Source organism: Manis javanica, chromosome 15 (assembly GCF_040802235.1).
Source record: "Manis javanica isolate MJ-LG chromosome 15, MJ_LKY, whole genome shotgun sequence".
Taxonomy (NCBI): domain Eukaryota; kingdom Metazoa; phylum Chordata; class Mammalia; order Pholidota; family Manidae; genus Manis; species Manis javanica.
In genome coordinates, this window is record NC_133170.1 from 62,249,553 (window position 1) to 62,268,947 (window position 19,395).

The 19,395-nt window shown below is 51.8% G+C and overlaps 1 protein-coding gene across 4 annotated transcripts in view; it reads right to left on the reverse strand.

The window, feature by feature from the left end:
- The window catches only part of SCARB1 (scavenger receptor class B member 1), a 64,263-nt gene that overhangs the window by 27,649 nt on the left and 17,219 nt on the right, over positions 1–19,395 (reverse strand). For all 4 annotated transcript variants that reach the window (XM_017651100.3, XM_017651099.3, XM_037014116.2 and 1 more), the window contains 2 exons: positions 2,069–2,226; positions 273–414 (listed from right to left, as the gene is read on the reverse strand). In XM_017651100.3, coding sequence (XP_017506589.1) covers positions 273–414; positions 2,069–2,226 — 300 coding nt within the window. The remainder of the gene's footprint in view (positions 1–272; positions 415–2,068; positions 2,227–19,395) is intronic.

Sequence of the window (19,395 nt, forward strand, 5' to 3'; positions counted from 1 at the left end):
CTGGGGATGCCCCACTGCACCCCCCACTAGTACCTCCTTTGGAGATATTCGATTTGTAGATTGAAAAGGGAAAGACAATGACCTTGGCCAGTGCCACCAAACCAGAGACAGGTGGGCACACCCGGGAAACTGGGCTGACAGTCTGGCCCAGGAGCCACAGGTGCCCCCTTGCGGTCCTGCCCAGTGCCAAGGGCAGGCAAGAAGAGAGATCCAAGCCCTCGGGCCCAAGGGCAGGGGCAGGTGTGGAGGGCGCGAGCGCGGGGCAGCCTCACCAGGACCAGGATGTTGGGCATGACGATATAGTCGCTCTCCAGGCCGGAGGACCTGTCGGGCTGGAACTGGAATCTGCGGTACTCACGGAAGGACACCGTGTCGTTGTCATTGAAGGTGATGTTCCTCTTGTGTCTGAACTCCCTATGGAGAGGGGGCCGGTGGGTCAGCAGACCCCAGCTGCCTGGGGATGCAGCACCTGCCTGGGCGCTGTGCAGCCTCAGCTGCCTTCCCCGGGTCTGTCCCGCCGCCGCCTGCCCACCACAGGGCATGGGGCCAATGCCTGTCAGGCTCATCAGAGCTTCCCAAAGAGTACCCCAAATCTCAACACGCCTCCCCTCCAACTGGCTGAGGTGTTGCTGTGCCTCATCAGCCTCCTCCCATGGCTCCATGTTTTCCTAGGGGAGGCAGTGAGCACAGTGGTTAGACAGAGGGCTGAGGCTCGAATTCTGTCTCCATCACCTACTACCTGGGCCTCAGTTTTCCCATCTATGTAGTGGAAGTAACAAGAAGCCTATTTCACAGTGCTGTTGGGAGAATTAACATGAGTTTGTGCACATAAAGCAATTCAGTTGCCCAACGTGCAGAGCACTCTGTGGGTATCAACTGCCATTACAGTTGCTGCCAATATTGATATTACCTATTGCTCTGTAATCCATTCTCCATAAAGTACTCAGGAGAATCTTTGAAAAGTGGAAATCAGACCATGTCATTTGCTGGCCCTTTCTTTGCATACAGGATAGAATCAAGCTTCTCGTGTAGCCTCGGGGGTCCTCACCAGCTAGCCCCATCCTGTACTCCGCTCATATCTCCTCACCCAGCCACACAGGCCTCTTATCCTGGGCCAGGCTGCTGCCACCTCAGGGCCTTTGCACTTGCTGCTCCCTCTGCCCAGGACCCTCTTCCCCAAGATCTTTCTCTCCATCCAGGTCTAGGTGAGGAGTGTCCTTTTGCAGGGGTCCTCCCTGACCCCCCAGTGAGACTGGCCCCACCAGCACTCTCCACCCCTTTACCTCTGTTCCCACCACACTTAGGTCACCTGACTTCACCTTATTTGTCCACTTGTTCACTCTCCCCCTTGGGATATCAGCTCTGAGAGGCAGAGGCTTTAGTCTGCCTTTAACAGTGAGCTGGCACAGTGCCTGGCACATAGGAGGAACTCAATAAATGCTTATGGAATGAAGGAACAAATATGAACTTTGGCAAACCAGGATGGGCTCCAACACAGAAGCCCTTCTCAGGTGAGCTCAACCGGGATCACAGTGTCACAATTGCGGTGTTGTGAAGTGTTCATCCCGGAAGAGCAGAATAGTCGATTCTGGAAATGGGATTCTTGGAAAACTGCTCTGGCCATTGCTACATGTGCCCAAAGAACAAGATCAAAGAGGCCGTGGCAACATAGGTAACAAGGTTAACAATTAGCGCTTACTGAGTGCTTGCTGCATGCCAGTCACTGTGCTAAGAGCTTCACACTATCTCATCCGATCGTCATAACCACCCTACAGTGGGTGCTGCTATCGCCATTTTATAGATGAGGAAACTGAGGCACAGGGAAGTAAAGCCCCTTGCCCATCATCAGAGAGCTGGTGAGTGACAGAGCCACATTTTAAACCCAGAGAGTCATTCTCCAGAGTCCACAACCTCACCCTACAGTGTGGGTCAGGAACAGCCGACTGACCTTGAAAAAACTATTCCCCCGTTGGGAGCCTCAGTTTCTTTATTTGTACAATGGAGTGATGACCCCAATCCTGCAAGGGCCCTCCACTTGGTAGTGCTGGTCTTGCCCCTCTGTCCTCACCTGTACACGTAGGGCCCACGCTCCTGCACCTGTGGCTTCCCACCCTGAATAATCTCATCGGGGTTGACCACGTGGAAGAAGTAGGCAGAGAGGTAGAAGGGTACAGGGATCTCTTTCCACATGTTGAAGGACAGGCTCATAGGGTCAATGCGCACATTCTGTGGGGAAAAGACAAGCATGACTGTGAGAAGGACAATGGGCCCCACCATGCCCCATCACCAGGCTGCAGAATAGCTGCCTGGATCCGGCCTGCACTTCCAGATGCACAGGCACAGCAAGGACAGGAGGCAGAGGAAAGCCCTCACACGCGCTGCCCTGGAGCACACACAATTAAGTCAACTGGTAACATATTCATGCTGTGATGTCTTTCACGCACTTCAATGACCAGAGCACATGGTGGCCCTTCAAGGCAGCCACTATTATTAGGATTTTGGTGAGGGGTTCCTCTGTCACTCTGGATGGAGACATATGGGAGTGAGAAGCCTCTGCAGCTGTGTTCCCAGGCTTCCCCGCCCACCCTGACCTTTGGCCAGCAGGCTCCTGCTTCCACCCAGGGCGCACAGTGATCCATCACTACTGAGCCCTTCAGGGAGAGGAAAAGGCCCTCTCCCTGGCTATGCAGGGGCAGAGGGTAATGAACCACATCCCTGGGACTGGCAGAGAAGCAGGCAAGGGATGGAACTGTGGTCCCTGCCTACCAGCTGTGGAAGCAGAAGGCCTGTCCCCTGCTCAGTCCTGACACAAACAGGGCATGTGGGAGCCAAAGAGGGCAACTCTGGCGAGCACCGGCTAGGGGGCCGAGGGAAATTACAGGGTCACTCCCCAGCCAAAGGCAGAGGCTGCTGGGGCTCTGGGGTCCCGAGGGCTCACCTTTTCCACACCCTCCCCTGTTTCATGAGCCGCAAGAAATCCAAATCTTTCCATGGACTCTCCTGATTGTTTCAGTATCAACAATTTATTTTTTAAGATCAAACGCCATCACACACCTCCAGGCCACAGCAGCCCTTGGGCCGCCCCTTCAGAGCGCCTAGAGGAGCACTCCACCCAGCTGTCTCCCGGGGTCACCTCCCTGAGGCTCTCCCCAGGCCCCACAGCAGGTCCAGCCCCAGAGGCAACCTCCAGCACCCCTCGGCACAGGCTTGATGGGTGGAATTCAGACCTCAGTCTGAAGGCTGCTGGGGAGCATCTGGGGGTCACCACCTCACATCTTCAACCAAGACAGGCCCCCAGGGAGGAGCCACAGAGGGAACCAGTCCTGTTACGCCCCCTCCACCATCCGCTCACATACAGAAAAGGTATGAAGGGCGAGCAACTGGGGGTTCCCACCTGGCCTGCCTTCCACTGAGCACCCCACCAGAACACAAACCCTCAACCTCAGATTCCATCTTTCTGTGTATAAAAACACAATATAACATCTAGCCTCTCAGCCAATAGTCAACTATGCAATGTAGTATCTTTAGCTGTAGACACAATAGTGTTTGGTAGATCTCTGGGCTTATTTATCTTGAATAACTAAAAATATAATAATCACAATCACAAGTTAGGAGAGTGAAAGGAAAATCCTGTTTATGGCACAGCTTGGGGTGATGGTCCAATGGGTGTGCGCCTTATATCATGTTGTAAACATTAAATATGTACAGGGTTTTTTTAATACCAATTATACCTCAATAAAGTGGCTTAAAAAAAAAGGTTCTGGTTCCAACCTCCCTCCCCTAGTTCTGTGCCTCAGCGATAGCAGCCTGGCCCCAAGAAAGAAGCCTTCAGAATCCTGGAATCCTCATATGCCCTCCTCATCCACTAGCCTGCTCACCCTGCTTCAGGGATAAATCAGGGTCACACCAATGAGTTACCAGATAAAACCACATGTCTCTCTCTCCTTCCAACAGATGGGGCTCTGGGCTCTGCGGCTCCACCCCACTCACTGGGCATGGGCTCACAGGGCATCTGTGATGACCTAGCTCTGCCTTTTGGCTGGGAGACAGGAGGTAATTGCTGATCCTCTCTGTACCAAGTTTCCTTATCCATAAAATGAGCATAATATAGCATTCACTGCATAGGGCTGGAATGAAGCTTAAATAAGTTGCAGAGGTAAAGTTCTGGAAGAACCAGGAGCCTGCAGGTCAGCCATACAGTCACCTGGCATGGAGTGACCCAGTCCTTCCTTGTCCCCTGTCTGCTGAACCACCCCCACTTCAGGTGGGGGATGGACTTTGCACTGCTTTTGATTGGCAAGATAGCTTTCTTTGGGTCACTCCAGACCAGAGACATCTGGACCAGGCCGCTGATTAGATAACAGTGCTGGCCAAGCTCACAGCCTTTGCCTAACACAGCTGATTCTACCCTTGCAGGCCCCCTCACCCCCCCACAAGGCCAAAGATCACTGCCCAGAACACAAAGATGGGGGGAGAGGACCGTGGTGATCCCTTATCGGATCTCCCTCTCATCCAACCAGACCCTTCAAGCCCATTCCCTGGACAGTCAGGAAGGCTGCCTGGAAAAGGGAACATGTGAGCTGGGTATTAAAAAAATGAGTTGGACTTTGCCAGGGAAAGAAGTTTCTGGTAGGGACACAGCCTGTGCAAAGGCTAGTTAGGAAGCCTCTGGAAATACAACTGAACCTGCATATCCATCAATAACAATTACATTTTTAAAGTCTATTTTAAAACAACCCAAACCCATCCACCAATACAGGCACTGCCATGTATCTAAACCATGGAACACTACTCCGCAATAGGAAGGAACCAGTCCTGGTAAATGCCGCAACCTGATTAAACCTGGAGGATGTCATGGTGAGCAAAATACACCAGGCACAAAAAGATAAAACCATATTATTCCACTCATATGGAGTAGCCAAAGGAGTCAAATTCATAGAGAGAAAGCAGAGGGGGGGTGCTGGGGAAGAGAGGAGGGGGAGTTGTTGTCTAGTGAGGACAGAGATTTTAGGAGATGAAAAAGCTCTGGAGCGGGGAGAACAGTGTAGCACAGAGAAGGCACATAGTGGATCTGTGGCACCTTACTGCACTGATGGACAGTGACTGCACTGGGGTATGGGTGGGGACCTGATAATATGGGTAATGTAGTAACCACTTTGTTTTTTCATGTGAAACCTTCATAAGAGTATATATCAATCATACCTTAATAAAAATTTAAAAAAAAATAGCTCTGGAGGTGGGTGGTGAGGGAGGCTGTAAAACATCATGAATGCTGAATGCCTCTGGACTGCATGCTTAAACATGGTTAGATAAATTTTATGTTGTATCTATTGTACCACAATTTTGAAAACTGGGTGTGGTGGGGTGAGGATCCGTGTGAATCATATCTCAGTAAAAGTTTGAAACAGCCCTGAATGTTGCTGTATATAAGTCATTGTAGGTAAATAAACTGAAGCCCAGAACATTCTGCTGCCCTCAGATGGTGCCTTGGGCTCCTTCTTAGCACCGTCTGTTTTGTATCTGGCTTCTTTTATTCAACTTGATGTTTCTGCTAGTTGTCCCTTTTTTCGCTGATTAGTATTACATTGTATAAAAGCACCTAATGAGTTCATCCATTTACCTGTTGATGGACATTTGAGTTGCTTCCAGATTGGAGCTATACCAAATAAAGTTATTAATGAACTCATCAAACTGCACACTAAAAGTTTGTGCACTTACTGTCAATAAGATATACCTCAATAGAGGCAATATATTAAAAAAAAAAACACCCAATACAGGCTATGTTTACTACAATGGAATAACCTCCACACTCTTTGGGGTTTTAAGGAAAGTGGGGAAGCACAGGTATTATTATCACCTCTAAGATATAATGGCTCACATGCCTCTTTCTCAGAAAGACCCACCCACCGTGATGAGCAAAAGAAGGCAGACAGGAAAGGAAACACTAGGTGCTTCCATTGCTGAACGTGTCCCGAACCCAGGGACAGAAAGCAGCCTGGTGTCTGCAGGGAAGAAGGGCATTGGCTGCTCAGCAACCAAGAGGTGGCTTTGTGGGGCAGGGAGATGTTCTGGAACCAGAAGGTAATGGTTGCATGACATTGTGAGTGAACTACAATGTCACTAAATCATACACTTGTAAATGGTTTAAATGGTGACGGTTATATTAAGTGAATCTTACCATATTTTTTAAAAAGATAAACTGCAGATTAAAATGAGGTATTTCCAAAAGATGGTCACAAATTAAGACTCCTAAGAAAACCAAGTGCAGATGAAGGTGAGGTGAAGCGAGACACACCTCTGTGCAGGTGGCATGAGACCTCTGGAGAGTGGGGGCAGGGGGCAGTTCCTCACCAGGTCAAGGATATGAGCACAGCCTCAGTGAGTCTGGTGTCCCCTGTTTGGCCCGCGGTGCAGAGTGCTGGCTTTCAGATGCTGCCGGCCACCCCTAGGGCCATCACCTGCACATCTGGAGTGAGCAAGAAGCTTCACAAAGGACCCCTTACCTTTCTGGCAGGTGCCCTGAGATTATTTACAACTGCAGTATTCTATCAGATGCCATTCTGTTTTTTAAATGCTGGTCTCCACACACCCTACTCTAGGATCACACCCCACAGTTTGGAAACTCTGCCCTTGAGAAATTCCCACACGCATGCAAGAGGGCTGCAAAAGGCATGTTGAATCTTGAGAAGGAACAGATAGTCCAGCAGGTCCTCAGCCAAAGATAAGCTCCCACTTATGCACCTGTGGGCAAATGAACACCCAGGTCCACCTGGGCGACCCTCCAAGACAGACTCTCAAATAAAAAAAGGCAAGATGTGGCCTTTCTGTGTAAATTTTCAAACATGCAGAATTATGTGAAAACAAAATTAATCAAAATTGCCATCTGAACATTGGCTTGCAAGCCCCTCCACCCTGTGACCTCTCCAGGCCCTACATCCTCTCATGTTCCTATCACTCAGTCAACCTGGCCAGGCTGGCCTCTTTGCCAGCCCTTCCATGTGTAGCACACTCCTACCCCAGGGCCTTTGCATGGGCTGTTCTCTCTCCCTACAGTGTTCTTCCCAAGGTAACAGCATGGTCAAATCCTTCACCCTCTCTAATCTTGGCTCACATGCCTCCTTCTCAGAAAGACCCACCCTATCCAACCCCAAATTCTAGAACTCTGTTCTAGAACCTGCTCTGTTCTGCTCATGGTCCTTGTCACCATGTCATATAACTATTATGTCTACTGGTCTCCATCTGTCACCCGTGCTAGGTCATAAACTCACAGGGACAGCATCCTCATCTGCTCTGATCACTGATGTGTCTCAGGGCCTGGAACAGTGCTTGGCACCCAGCAGGGACTCAGCAAACATTTGCCAAATGAAGAGCAACGTGAGCTCTGGAACAAACATAACCAATGTGGAAATGTTCAGGGAGTGGTTACCTGCCCTCTCCTTTGTGTATGTTTTAAATAGCTCAACCCTAAGAGAGAATTTTTTTTAATACACAGAGAACATTGCCTGTTTGGGGCCCAGCCTGGGCTGGAGCTCAGTGGATATGGGATGGCAGAAACGAAAATTTCATGTACATTAATTTTCAACTTAATTAGCCTAAGTTTCAGTTAAGTAAATCTTAAAAATTATAATTAAAAAAAATTTCTGGCTTGGTGAGCTACAACCGCACAGGTTGGGCTGCAGCCTGAGGACTGAGGTAAACAGATGTAGCAGCTCAGGCCACCCTCCCACTCTGCGAGCCCCAATCTCCTTTCTAGGCTTGGCAGTGAGGACCCCCAGCCCCGCCCAGGGAGAGCAGCTGCCTGGTGTACACCTGTGCTGTCCGGAGGACCAGGCACCAGCCCTGCACCTGTATACAGTAGCCCCCTGTATACAGTAGCCCCCTGTATACAGGCAGAGACGCAGTCCTTCCAGAGGACTCAGACCTCCAGCTCACACCTGGGATAAGCCTGCAGCACACGGAAGCTGAGGGACCCATGACCCCACAGGCCTTTACCTACACCCTCGGCCACCAGCGGTCAGAGCACAGGACCTCAGCTCACAGAGGCCAGAAAAGCATCTCTCACTGGGCACCAAAGGCCAGGAAGACCAAGACCCCTGCCAAAACCAGGTGCCAGGAAACTTTACCTGGCCCATCTCCCCAGCCCTGAGGTATTCATGTTAGGTTCCTTGGGCTGCTGGAACAAAGTCACACGCGGAGCAGGGGGCTTAAAGTGACACACACTTATTCTCCCCTGGAGCTCTGGAGGCCAGACATCCCAAATCAAGGGGTGGGCAGAGCCGCACTCCTTTTGAAGGCTCCAGCAGGGATCCTAACCTGCTCTTCCAGTTACTGGTGGCTCCTGGCAACCCTGGATTGCGGCCACATCCTTCCAACCTCCCTCCTTGTCACATCACCTTCCTCCCTGTATCCTCTTCTTCTCCTCTAAGGACATTCCGGGCCCCCATCACAGAAAATGCACTGTGCACCCCCACTATTCACCTGTATCCCAAATACTTACTGGGCATATGGGGGAACCCGGCAGCATCCTGGGTGCAGGGGAGACAGCAGACAGTAAATCCACAAGGCCCTGCCCTGGTGCAGGTGAAGGCCCTGGGATGGGAGGACTCGGGGGCACCAGGTAAGCAGATCCAAGTAGGAAATAAGGCCCTGAGGCGCATTAGAAAAAAACAATACAGGTGGACAGGGACAGGGCTGGTACAGAGATGGGCAGCCCAGGAAGGCTTCTCTGAGGAGCTGACATTCTAGCTGGCACTTCAGGGTGTGCTATTTTCAGGAAGGGGATGGCTCTATTGTTCACTTAAGGGCCCTTTTCTCTGTTTAAAGAACTCAAGATAGAAATTCTCAAGGCAGGACATGCTTGGTTACCCAGAAATGTCCCTTCCCCAGACAGGGACACCTGGAGGTCCAGATCAGACTTGGTGTACACCTGTGCTGTCCAATACGGCACTCTTCCCTGCTCCCAGGATGCCCATGACCTCCAAACCCAAAACCCCACTGACCAGGTACCACCTCCTTCAGGAAGCCTTAGGGAGCTACCTACAATGAGCCTGCTCTGATCTAATTAGGTTCGGGTTCATCCTGTGCACAATCACCCACCCCATGTTAGGTGCTATTCCAGGAATCTAAGGATGCATAGATGAACAAGACAGGGCCCCAGCACATGAGAAGCTGAGGGATGAGCAGGAGAATCAGGTCACCCACCTGTAAAGCACTGTTAAGGTAACAAAATTGGTCTACCCACTTCACCTCATTATACTCTCAAAAGCCCACTTAACAGATGCAGACACTGAGGCTTGAAGGCCAAAAGTCTCCCCGAGGTTGAGGCACAGAGAGAGATCAAGCTGCAGGTTCTGCGTCCACAGGCAGGCCTAGGTCCTCACCCTGCTGTCCGAGGCCTTCCCCTCGGGGCTGGAGCACATGCACCAGACAGGAGCATCACAAATTAATCATTTACCTGACCAGGCTGCTGAATTGCAAAACCTAATCCCTCCTCCAGTGATAACAGAAAACGGCTCCAGAGGAACAGGACCAGACCCTGCCTGCTGCAGGCTGGCCAGCAAGCCTTACTGGCCCCTGGATCCGAGGGCTCCCGAGGCGCGCCCAGCCCTAGGGGGCCCAGGCATCCAGGGAGGACTGCGGCACGGGCTGATCCAATCTGGGCCTTGGGAAATCCACACCTTTGGCCAATGTTCTAACTTCTTTTGATTTTAAAGGTAAGAAGAATAAAAGAAAAGGTTTTATAGGAAACACAAGCATGTTACTAAGACGACAGGGTGAGTTACTGTAGCCAAGAAGCTGAGTCATCCTGGATTCCTCCATTTCCCTCCCACTTACCACCCTTCCATCAGCAAGTCCTGGCTGCTCTCCCTCCACGACACCCCTGCAACCTGTCCACTCCTCCCACCACCACCCGTAAGTGGAACCAAGACGTAACCTCTTCACTGGTTTTTCCCACTGCTCTTACCCCTACTCTATTCTCCCCACAGAATCCAAGCTCTCCTTTCAAAATGCAAGTAAGATCATGTCGTTCACCTGCTCAAATGCCTCCCACGGCTCCGTTTGTATTGGAATAAAATCCAAACCCAGGTGTCAGCAGGGCTGGTTCCTCCTGGAGCTCCTGGGGAGCACACTCCTTACACCTTCCAGCACATCCTCTCTGACCGCGCCCCCCCCTGCCTCCCCACCATCCCTCTCGTATAAGGACCCTGTGATCACATTGGGCCACCTGACAATCCAGAACAGTCTCCCCATTGCAAGGCCTGCAATTTAATCACACCTGCAATTCCCTTTTGCCACATGAAGTAATACATTGACAGGTCCCAGGATTAGGACATGGATGACCTTGGGGGACCACTGTTGTGCTCTCCCTCACCCACTCAGAGACGTGGGGCTTTCTCCCACACGGCCCCCTCCGCTGAGTACACCCTAGCACTGCCACCGGGTGACATCTGCCCCCGTGTGTCCCTTTGCCTCTCAAGGGCTCCTTTCCGAAGCCAGCGGGTAGGGCCCCTGCCGGGCAAGGTGGACCAGAGCCCACCGTGAGAGGCCCGCTGTCTTCTTTAAGTGTGGCCCTACGTCCAGGATGCTTGGTCCGCCACCGCCCTTTGGAAGCCTCCTTTGTTTGCAGCCTGAGCTGCCTTGAAACACAGAGCAGGACATATTTTCGGTGGCTTCTTTCAAATGGCACCACAGGGAGTCTTTGTGCTCACCGCTGGGATCTGTAAAGCAAGCCCCTTCCACCCTGCAGACTGCTACTGCCTCCACCTGACTTCTGTGAACATAGGACAGCCCAGAGCTTGATGGGGACAGGAGGCGGTGGGACACACCTGAGGCATGCCCCAAAGAGAGCTCTGCCAGCTGCACCCTCTGCTGGGAACACCAGGGGGGCCGAGGGACCCTGGGAGGCTAGCCACCCCCATCCTGGGGTGGTACCAGGACCAGTGGCCTGGCTTGCGGCTGTGGGAGGGGAGAGCCAAGGCGGGCCACTGAAAGCTGACAGGCTCCCAGCGGACAGATGAATGGAGAGCAAAGGTCAGAGATCAAAGGGACTCAGGGGCCCTAGGGGTCCCAGGAGCTTCCTGGCTGGGCAGGGACCAACTGACCACTAAGCATAGCCATCTCGGCCCCCAAAGAGAGACCCAACTTCGTAAGGTGGAGGGCCCAGGTGATCTCCGAACAGCTGGGCAGATCCATCATTTCAACTGCTCAGCACGAAGCCTTGGAACTAGTCCTGGTGTGATAATACTATTGCGGAAATGTCTGGGGGCCGGGGCCTCCTGCTCTGCAGGCTACTCGCCGTGTACCTGCTGGAGCTGTGGTTCTGAGTGCGTCCCTGGATCAGCAGCATCAGCGTCACCTGGGAACTCGGTGGAAACACTGCTTCTCAGGCCCCATTTCAGACCCATCCACTCAGAGACTCTAGGGGTGGGGCCGGCCCCCATCTGTGTCAACAAGCCCTCAGGGGGCTTCTGCTAATGTGAAAGGATCACTGTGCTGGAGACGGGTGAAGTGGTGCCAGGCATGTGCTTCAGAATGATTCAGGGGCGAAGAAACGGATGGGGGCACCACTCCATGTACTTAAAGCAGGTGACGCGCGCAATCAGTGCACTGCTCTGCTTCTATGTATCTTTGGAATGTTCCATAATAGGTTTTTTTAAATCACTCAAGATTTCTTAAACCGCCCCCTAAAAAAAACACAGACAGGGTCTGCTGTCTCCCTAAAGCTGGCTCCACAAATTATCTGCCAATGGGCCAGATTTGGCCAGTGGAAGAGTTCTGAATCACATGGTATTTCAAATTATTTGAATTTGTGACAGCATCTTTAAAATGGCAGATAAATTCTGGACTTCCGGCTTCTTCTGAAACCTTGGGAGATGTGCCAGCACATGGCCACAGCCTGCTGGAGTTGAGCATCAGCTGCTCCTTAAGTGGGTTGGCTTTCTAGCTTGCCAAAGGCCCCACTACTCCCTATCACCTCACACCAGGCTGCTTCACTCATTTTGTGTTGGCAGCATGGCCCTTACAGGTATGAATTTGTAATCCCTGCCCTACAGTAACACAGGATGAGAACACAGCATTCATTCGTTCATTCATTCACTCCAACCCAGCCTGAGTATCTGACATGCTCCAGGGCTGGTGCTTAGTGTTATGGGGCAAAGCTAACCAACAGGAGATGAGTAGGAAGAGGACAAGAGCATATGTTATTCCCAAGTGACTCAGAAACTCAATAGGAATTGCTCAGGGGTGGCAACGTATTTACTGACATGTATCCATATACCATTGGCAGGAGGGCCAGCTGGTACAACCACTTTGAAATATTGCTGGGCAGGACACGTACATACTCTACATCTCAGTAATCCCACCCCTCAGTATTACCTAAGAGACATGAAAACATACACCCACACAAAATCTTAGCACAAAGGTTCCTAGTAGCTTTATTCCTGATAGCCCCAAACTGGAAACAGCCAGAATACTAAGCAGTACACACACTGCAGCAGAATCACATAGCAAGAAGAAGAAACAGCCACACACAACGTGAGTGAATCTCACACACCCAACGTCAAGCAAAAGAAGCCAGACCCCAAGAGTATCTGCTGTGTGGTTCCATTTTGATAAAGCACAAAACCAGGTAAAATTAATCTGTGCTATAAGAAGTCAGGGAGCTGGTTACCTTTGGAGTGAGTAGTGACTAGACAGGACATAGGGGACTCTGGGCGCTGGTTACCTGGGTATGTTTGGCTGTGAAAATTCCATGTGCCCAATACATACTAAGCTAATGGCCAGCATTTGCTGGGTGCCGGGCTATGCGCCAAATAAACATTTAACACACGTGGTAGACAGTGTTGCTGACCACCCAAAGGCCACTTCTAACCCCTTCCCCAGTTAGAGGACCCTGACTTCCTTCCGGTATTGGGTAGAAAGCCCTAAATCTCAGGGAAGGTGGGCCCAGACTCTAGCCCAGGTCCATGACCCTATTCTAGCCTTTGAGAAGGAAAAGGAAGCCTGTTGGTGCTTCTGAGGGAAAACATCCCTCTTCCAATGAAAGAGGAAGAAGTGAAGAGAGCACCATCCCTTCTTCCAGCTTTGAATGTGTGTGACAGCATGACATCTGGCACCGTGGCAGCTATCATGAGACCATGAGGGCAAGGCTAAGAGCATCACACAGAGACTGACCCAGTGCCCTATGGTAGTGAACTGCTGAACAAATCTGGAAACACCTACCACCTCCAGCCTGTTGTGAAGCACAGTAATAAATACCTGTATTATACTAGCCACCCGGAAGCTGGTTTTATGTTGCTTGCAGCCCAAAGCATCCCATCTGAAGCAATGCTTTCTTTCATTTAAACCTGACAATTACTGTGAGGCAGGTGCCATTATTTGCTCTGGTTTACAGATGAGGAAACTAAGGCACAGTGAGATTAAACCCCTTCCTTGCCCAATGGCACAAGGCGAGCAGTGGCAGAGGGTGGTGAACTCCAGTTGGCCCATGGCACCAAACCACTCCAAACTGTTCTTACCCCTGCACTCTACTTACTGCCTCAGGAAAGGCTCACGCGGTTGTGGATGAGCAAGGATCACAAAGTGCGGAGATGCCTGGAAGGCACACACAGTTCTGATTCCCAGCCCCCAGGCCAATAAAACCCAATCTCACCCCCAGATCAGGGCCTCATCCAGACATCCCCTAATTACGCTGCCATCATGGGAGCCCAGGCGGCCCACCTGCCCACGCTCTTTACGGCAGCATCTCCTCCAGGGCTGACTCCAGCCCCACTCTTCCACCTGAATCAGGCAGAGGATGACCCTTCCTGCCAATACCAACTTCACTTCAACAGTAAAGATGGTTGCTTTCAAGCAACCAAGGGTTCGGCAAACTACAGCCCATGGGCCAAACCTGGCCTGATGCCTGTGTCTACTCATCCAGAAACGAAAAGTGGTTTGAAAAAAACATAACAATACTATTTCATGACATGTGAAAGATATATAAAATTCACACTTTACTACCCATAAAGTAGCGACACAGAGCCATGCCCATTCACGGGTGTGTTGTCCACGACAGCGCCAGATGTGACAGGCTAAGACAGAACCTGTTTGGCCCAGAGAGCCAAAAATACCCACTAGTGGCCCCTTTCAGTAGTTTTCCAACCCCTGACCTCTCCACCTCAGTCCCCTGATTGGCCACACAGAGGCATGAGTGCCACCCCTTCCTCCCTGGGGGCTGTGCCGACAATGAAATGCCCTGGGACAGGGACGCCTCTGAAGAAGGCATCCGGTGCAAACGTGCCACAAGGACTATTGCTAAACTAGCCTTCCACCTCTTGGCCCTGGCTCAAGAACACATCACGGAGCCTGCCAAAGATCACAAAGATCTTGTAAAATGGGGCAACAGTGGTTTGAGCCTGTAGGAATCAAACTCAGGGCTGCCTCCCTCAGAGACTTCACCTTCTGCAAGAAGCTCAGCACGCTGTCATTGCAGCACAGACGGTGGGCTGGGCATCAGGTACAGCATGGATCCCAATCCATGCCACCAGGCAGGCATACCAACTCCCCCTCAGGTTAAACCCCACCATGATGGGTTTTTTAGTGTGGTAATATATACCTAACAGAAGTTTACCGTCTTAACCTATTTTAAGTGTACGGCACAGTGACAGTAAGTACAACCCCACCACTCACCTCCAGAACTCCTTCATCTTCCCAAACTGCCACTCTGCCCCCACTAAACACTCACTCCCCATCCCCTCCCCCAGCCCCTGGCCCCCACCATCCTACTTTGTGTCTCTACTGATTGACTCCTCCTCAGTACCGCATGTAAGTGGAATCTCACAATACTTGTCCTTTCGTCACTGACTTATTTCACTGCCATATCCTCAGTGTCCCCATGTTGTAGCCTGTCAGAATTTCCTTCCTTTTTAAGGCTGAATAATATTCCACAGTGTACACACACCCCACTGCATTTATCCATTCCTCCATCAATGGGCACTTGGATTGTTCCCACATGTTGGCTGTTGTGAATGAACAGTCCACCTGTTTTCAGTTCTTCTGGGTATGTACCCAGGAGCAGAACTGCTGGTCATATGGGAACTTTTTCTTTAATTTTTTGAGGAACTGCCAGGCTATTTCCACAGCTGCCACACCATTTTATATTCCCACCAACAACAGTGCACAAAGTCCCGATTTCTCCACATCCTCACCACACTTGTTATTTTCTGGGGCTGTCGATAGTAGGCTTCCTGATGGGTGCAAGGGGCAGCTCACTGTGGTTTTGATTCGCACTTCCCTAGTGATCTGTGTCCCTAGTGCATCTTTCATGAGCTGGTTAGCCATTTGTTTATCTTCTTTGGAGAAATCACCATTAAGTCCTTGGCCCACCTTTAATCACACAGTTAGTTCTTTGTTGTCAAGTTGTCCTGATGAGAACTGAGGGCCAGATTTAATGCCCACACTCTTCATCTGTTCTTGACTGCCATCCGCCAATCTTTCCAGCTTGGAAAATAGCTCCACCATCCCTAGGCCCTTGGCAGGCATCTGAGAGCCAACCTTGACCTCTGCCCCCTCCATATCCCAAGCTCACCACTCAGCACATCTTGCTGAGTCTCCTGCAAAAGAAATTTCAACACTGTTCTCCCCTTCCAATTTCACAGCCTCCACCCTGAGCTGGGCCTCCATCTTTTCTGCCTCCTGGCTGGTCTCCCCACTTCCATCCCAACTCCCCACAACACTCCTTTGCCTTAGGCAGCCACAGCATTCTGCAAGACATGGATCAGACCATGGTTCTCTGTTGCACAGAGCCCTCCAACAGCATCCAAGGAATTGAAAACCAACCCTGCACCCCTTGCCACACTCCACCAGGCCTCCGTCATTTGTCCCCAGCCCCACTGCCCACTTCCTCTTCCTCCACTGGAGTAAGCCACTTCCCATCTCCAGGCCTTTGCACCTGCTGTGCCCTCCACTCGGCATGCTGTTCCCACACCTGACTCCTCCTCAGCACAAACAGCACCCTCAGAAAGGCCCTCCCAGCCATCCCACCAAAGGTGCCCCCTCCCCACCAGTCCCTTAATGCCAGCTTGCCTGCCTTGCTCCCTTCAGGCCTCACGCCACTTCTGCAGGTCTGTTTGCTTGCTCGTGGGCTGTCCCTCTGGTGAGAACCTCAGCTGCTGAGAGTAAGACCGGTCTGGTTTGTCCACAACCACAGCGCCCACGCCGGTGCAATGCCCAGCTCACAGTCCGTGCTCAGCCAGCATGGGCTGGAGGAATGGGCAAGCTTCCTGGCCATTTAGGCACTCGAGGGTCCCTCCTTCCCATGGCACCCAGCCCCCTGCCCGTCTGCACCACTCAGCTGGCTCAGAAACGGGGCTGCCAGGGGCCAAGACTCCACCAGGGCTGTCCCGTCTGTCAACAGAGATTGTAGTTATACAACCCATTCAGAGAATTTAAGGAGACAGCTGGTGATGAATGAAAAGTGTCGCCCCGGCCTGGAGCGAGGGGCTCTCTGTTAATGCTCGCTCCCACCCAGGTGACAGACACCCTGAGCTCTACCAGTGCCACCCACTGCGGGGGCAACCAGCCACAGGCTGTGAGCTCCAGAAAAGTCAGAGATGCTGCAGATGTGCGAGGCTGCTTGTTTTATGTCTAAAACCGTGAAGATGGTTCAAAGATCCCCCTCCCAACACCCCCGAGGTTGAAGGCTACTGCAGATCTCAGCTGCACTATGTTCCAGTGCCATCCTTTCCCCTCTCCCGCCAAGGACACAGGGGGCCACGACTGCTGACAGCTTTGCCATACTTCCCTGTGCGCCTGGCCTCATAGCGCAGCTGCAGGTCCAAGGAACTTGGAGGTCAGAGGCCTCAAACCTTGCGTCTTACAGGAGAGGATTGGCCCCCCAAGGACATCCTCCCTACCTCCAGCCCAGAGGTACACTGGGCCGGCCACCCTCCTGTCTAGGCTCCCCGGACACACCCTTCATCGCCATCCCCTCGCCATTTCCCGTGGCTCCCCAGGAGGGGGCCACACTCCAAGCACTTTGCTCACTGAGTCCTCATGACAGCTCTATGAAATGCACACTAACATCAACCCACCTCACGGGTGGGGAAACTGAGGCTCAGGGAGCTTGGGGCACAGCCCAAGTAGGACTAGAATTGGGGGCCATTTTCTTAATCCCCGCCCCATACTGCCACATATACTGAAATTATAATTACAGTCATAAACAATATTTGTAAACTCTTTGCATTCTTACCTCATGTAACCAGGTAACAGAGCAGATCTATCACAGATGCGGAAACTGAGGCAGGAGGTTTATGACGGGCCTACGGCCTCAGGCAGCATTGGAACACGAAGGGCTCCCAGTGGCTGAGATCCCCTCTGCAATCATTTCCCTCACCCTGTGCCATGGATGGCCTCCATGAACTGACTTATCCCAAAAGGGGCTGTGATGAAGAGCAGCAATGCCAGCCTGATGCAGCCCCCTTGGCGGCCCATATCACAGCCAGCTGAACCCCACCAGGCAGCACCTACTCACTTCCCATCATCAGACCATCTATCCCTGGCATCATGGCTGTGAGCCCAGGGCTATTATCATCCCCACCTACAGATAAGGAAACCAAGGCCTGGAGAAGCCAAGTCACTTTGCCCCTGGCCACACAGCTGAAAGATGAGGCTTGCTAGGGAACAGACCTCATTCAACAGCGCAGCCCCGGCCAACGGCACCACATAGGTCTCCCAAAGTGTCCTGGCATTTAGTGTGGTGTGAATCTGCCCATCAATAAATGCTTGTGACCAATTTCACTTCTTTTTAAGAACAGTGTGGGCCACACAAAACACCTCTCCAGCCAAGTGTCTGTGAGTCTCTGAGCTACAATCTCAGGACAAAAGTGGGGAACACTGGTGCTGGTCCAGGCTGCTTCTGCCCCCAGCTCTGTGACCTCAGGCATGTGCCTCCACCTGGAAAACAAGCGTGACAGTGCCTCGAAGACACATCGTGAAGACCAATGAGTCTGCTGCAAGCAGCTTGGTGGCCGGCACACAGTAAGTGCTCAATCAATGCTGGCTGTTGTTGTCAATGTCATCTTTTCTGTTTGGGTTAAATGGTGGGCCCCTCAAAAGATACATGCACCTGGAACTTAAATATGACCCTATTGGAAAAAAAGGGTCTTTGCTGATGGAATCGGACCTTAAAAAGAGATCACCCTGGGTTGTGTACTTGGGCCCTACTTCCTATGACAAATGTCCTTATAAGAGAGGACACAGAGGGGATGACCACACAAAGACAGAAGTAGATGCCAGAGTGACAAAGCCCCAAGGCAAGGGATGCCTGGGCCACCAGAAGCTGGAAGAGGCAGGCAGGATCCTCCCTGGAACCTCCAGAGGAGCCCAGCCCTGCAGACATCATGATTTCAGGCTTCCGTCCCAGAGCTGTGGGAGTGCATTCCTACTGCTTTAAACCACAGGGTGTGCAGTCATCTGCTACGGCCGCCACCGAGATAGCTGGTGCTCAGGGCACAAGCCTGTGTGCCTGGGACAGGAGGATGTGCCGATGCCTGCAGACACAGGCACTGGTTTTCAGGAAGGAACTATTACCCTAAGCTGCCTGTGGGGCAAAGCCCTGCACTGGGCAAAGGGATGTGATTTTCACGGGTGATTTCATATCCTGCCTTTTCTTTTGAGGTTTTACTTGTTTTTTTTTAATTGCGACCGACCCTATTTTATTTGCTGTATCTTCTTCCTGATGCCAGCAGGGGCAAGAGCTGGCCCTGCTGAGCACATCCAGTCCAGCTGTCATGAGTGACGTGACCACCCAGGGCCCCCTCCTGACCACGCTTGAGAGGGCTGAGAAAATCAGCCCCACTTACAGAGGAGGAAATCGGCTTTCAGAAGGATGCCAGTTACCAGCAAAGCAAAGAACAGGGTCTGTATTTGGACCCAGAGTTCTACAGGCCCAAGGGTGGGGCACACACCTTGTAGTGGTTGTACAGTATCCCCCAGAATTCATGTCTAGCTGGAATCTCAGAAGGCGACCTTTTTGGAAACATCGTCCTCGCAGATTTAATAAAATTAAGAATCTTGAGATGAGAGCACCCTGGATTTAGGTTGGGCCCTAAATCCAAAGGACACAAAGGTGTCCTTACAAAAGGCCACCTTACAGAGGCACACAGAGGGGATGGACATGTTAGGACAGAGGCCCTAGGAAACTAACACATATACACACAGCTGCACACCGAGGTGGCCACAGGCACAGTTACCGGGGGACACCCATGCTGGTTTCAGAGAGCAGGGCGGGGACAGGGAGTCAGCCACATTTTCCCCTGGTCCTCCACGCACAATGACCTCTCACCGTGAGCCTTCCCAGCTGAACACAGGAACCTCTCGTCCTCTCCCTGCCAATGACCTCAGTCACAGGGCCAG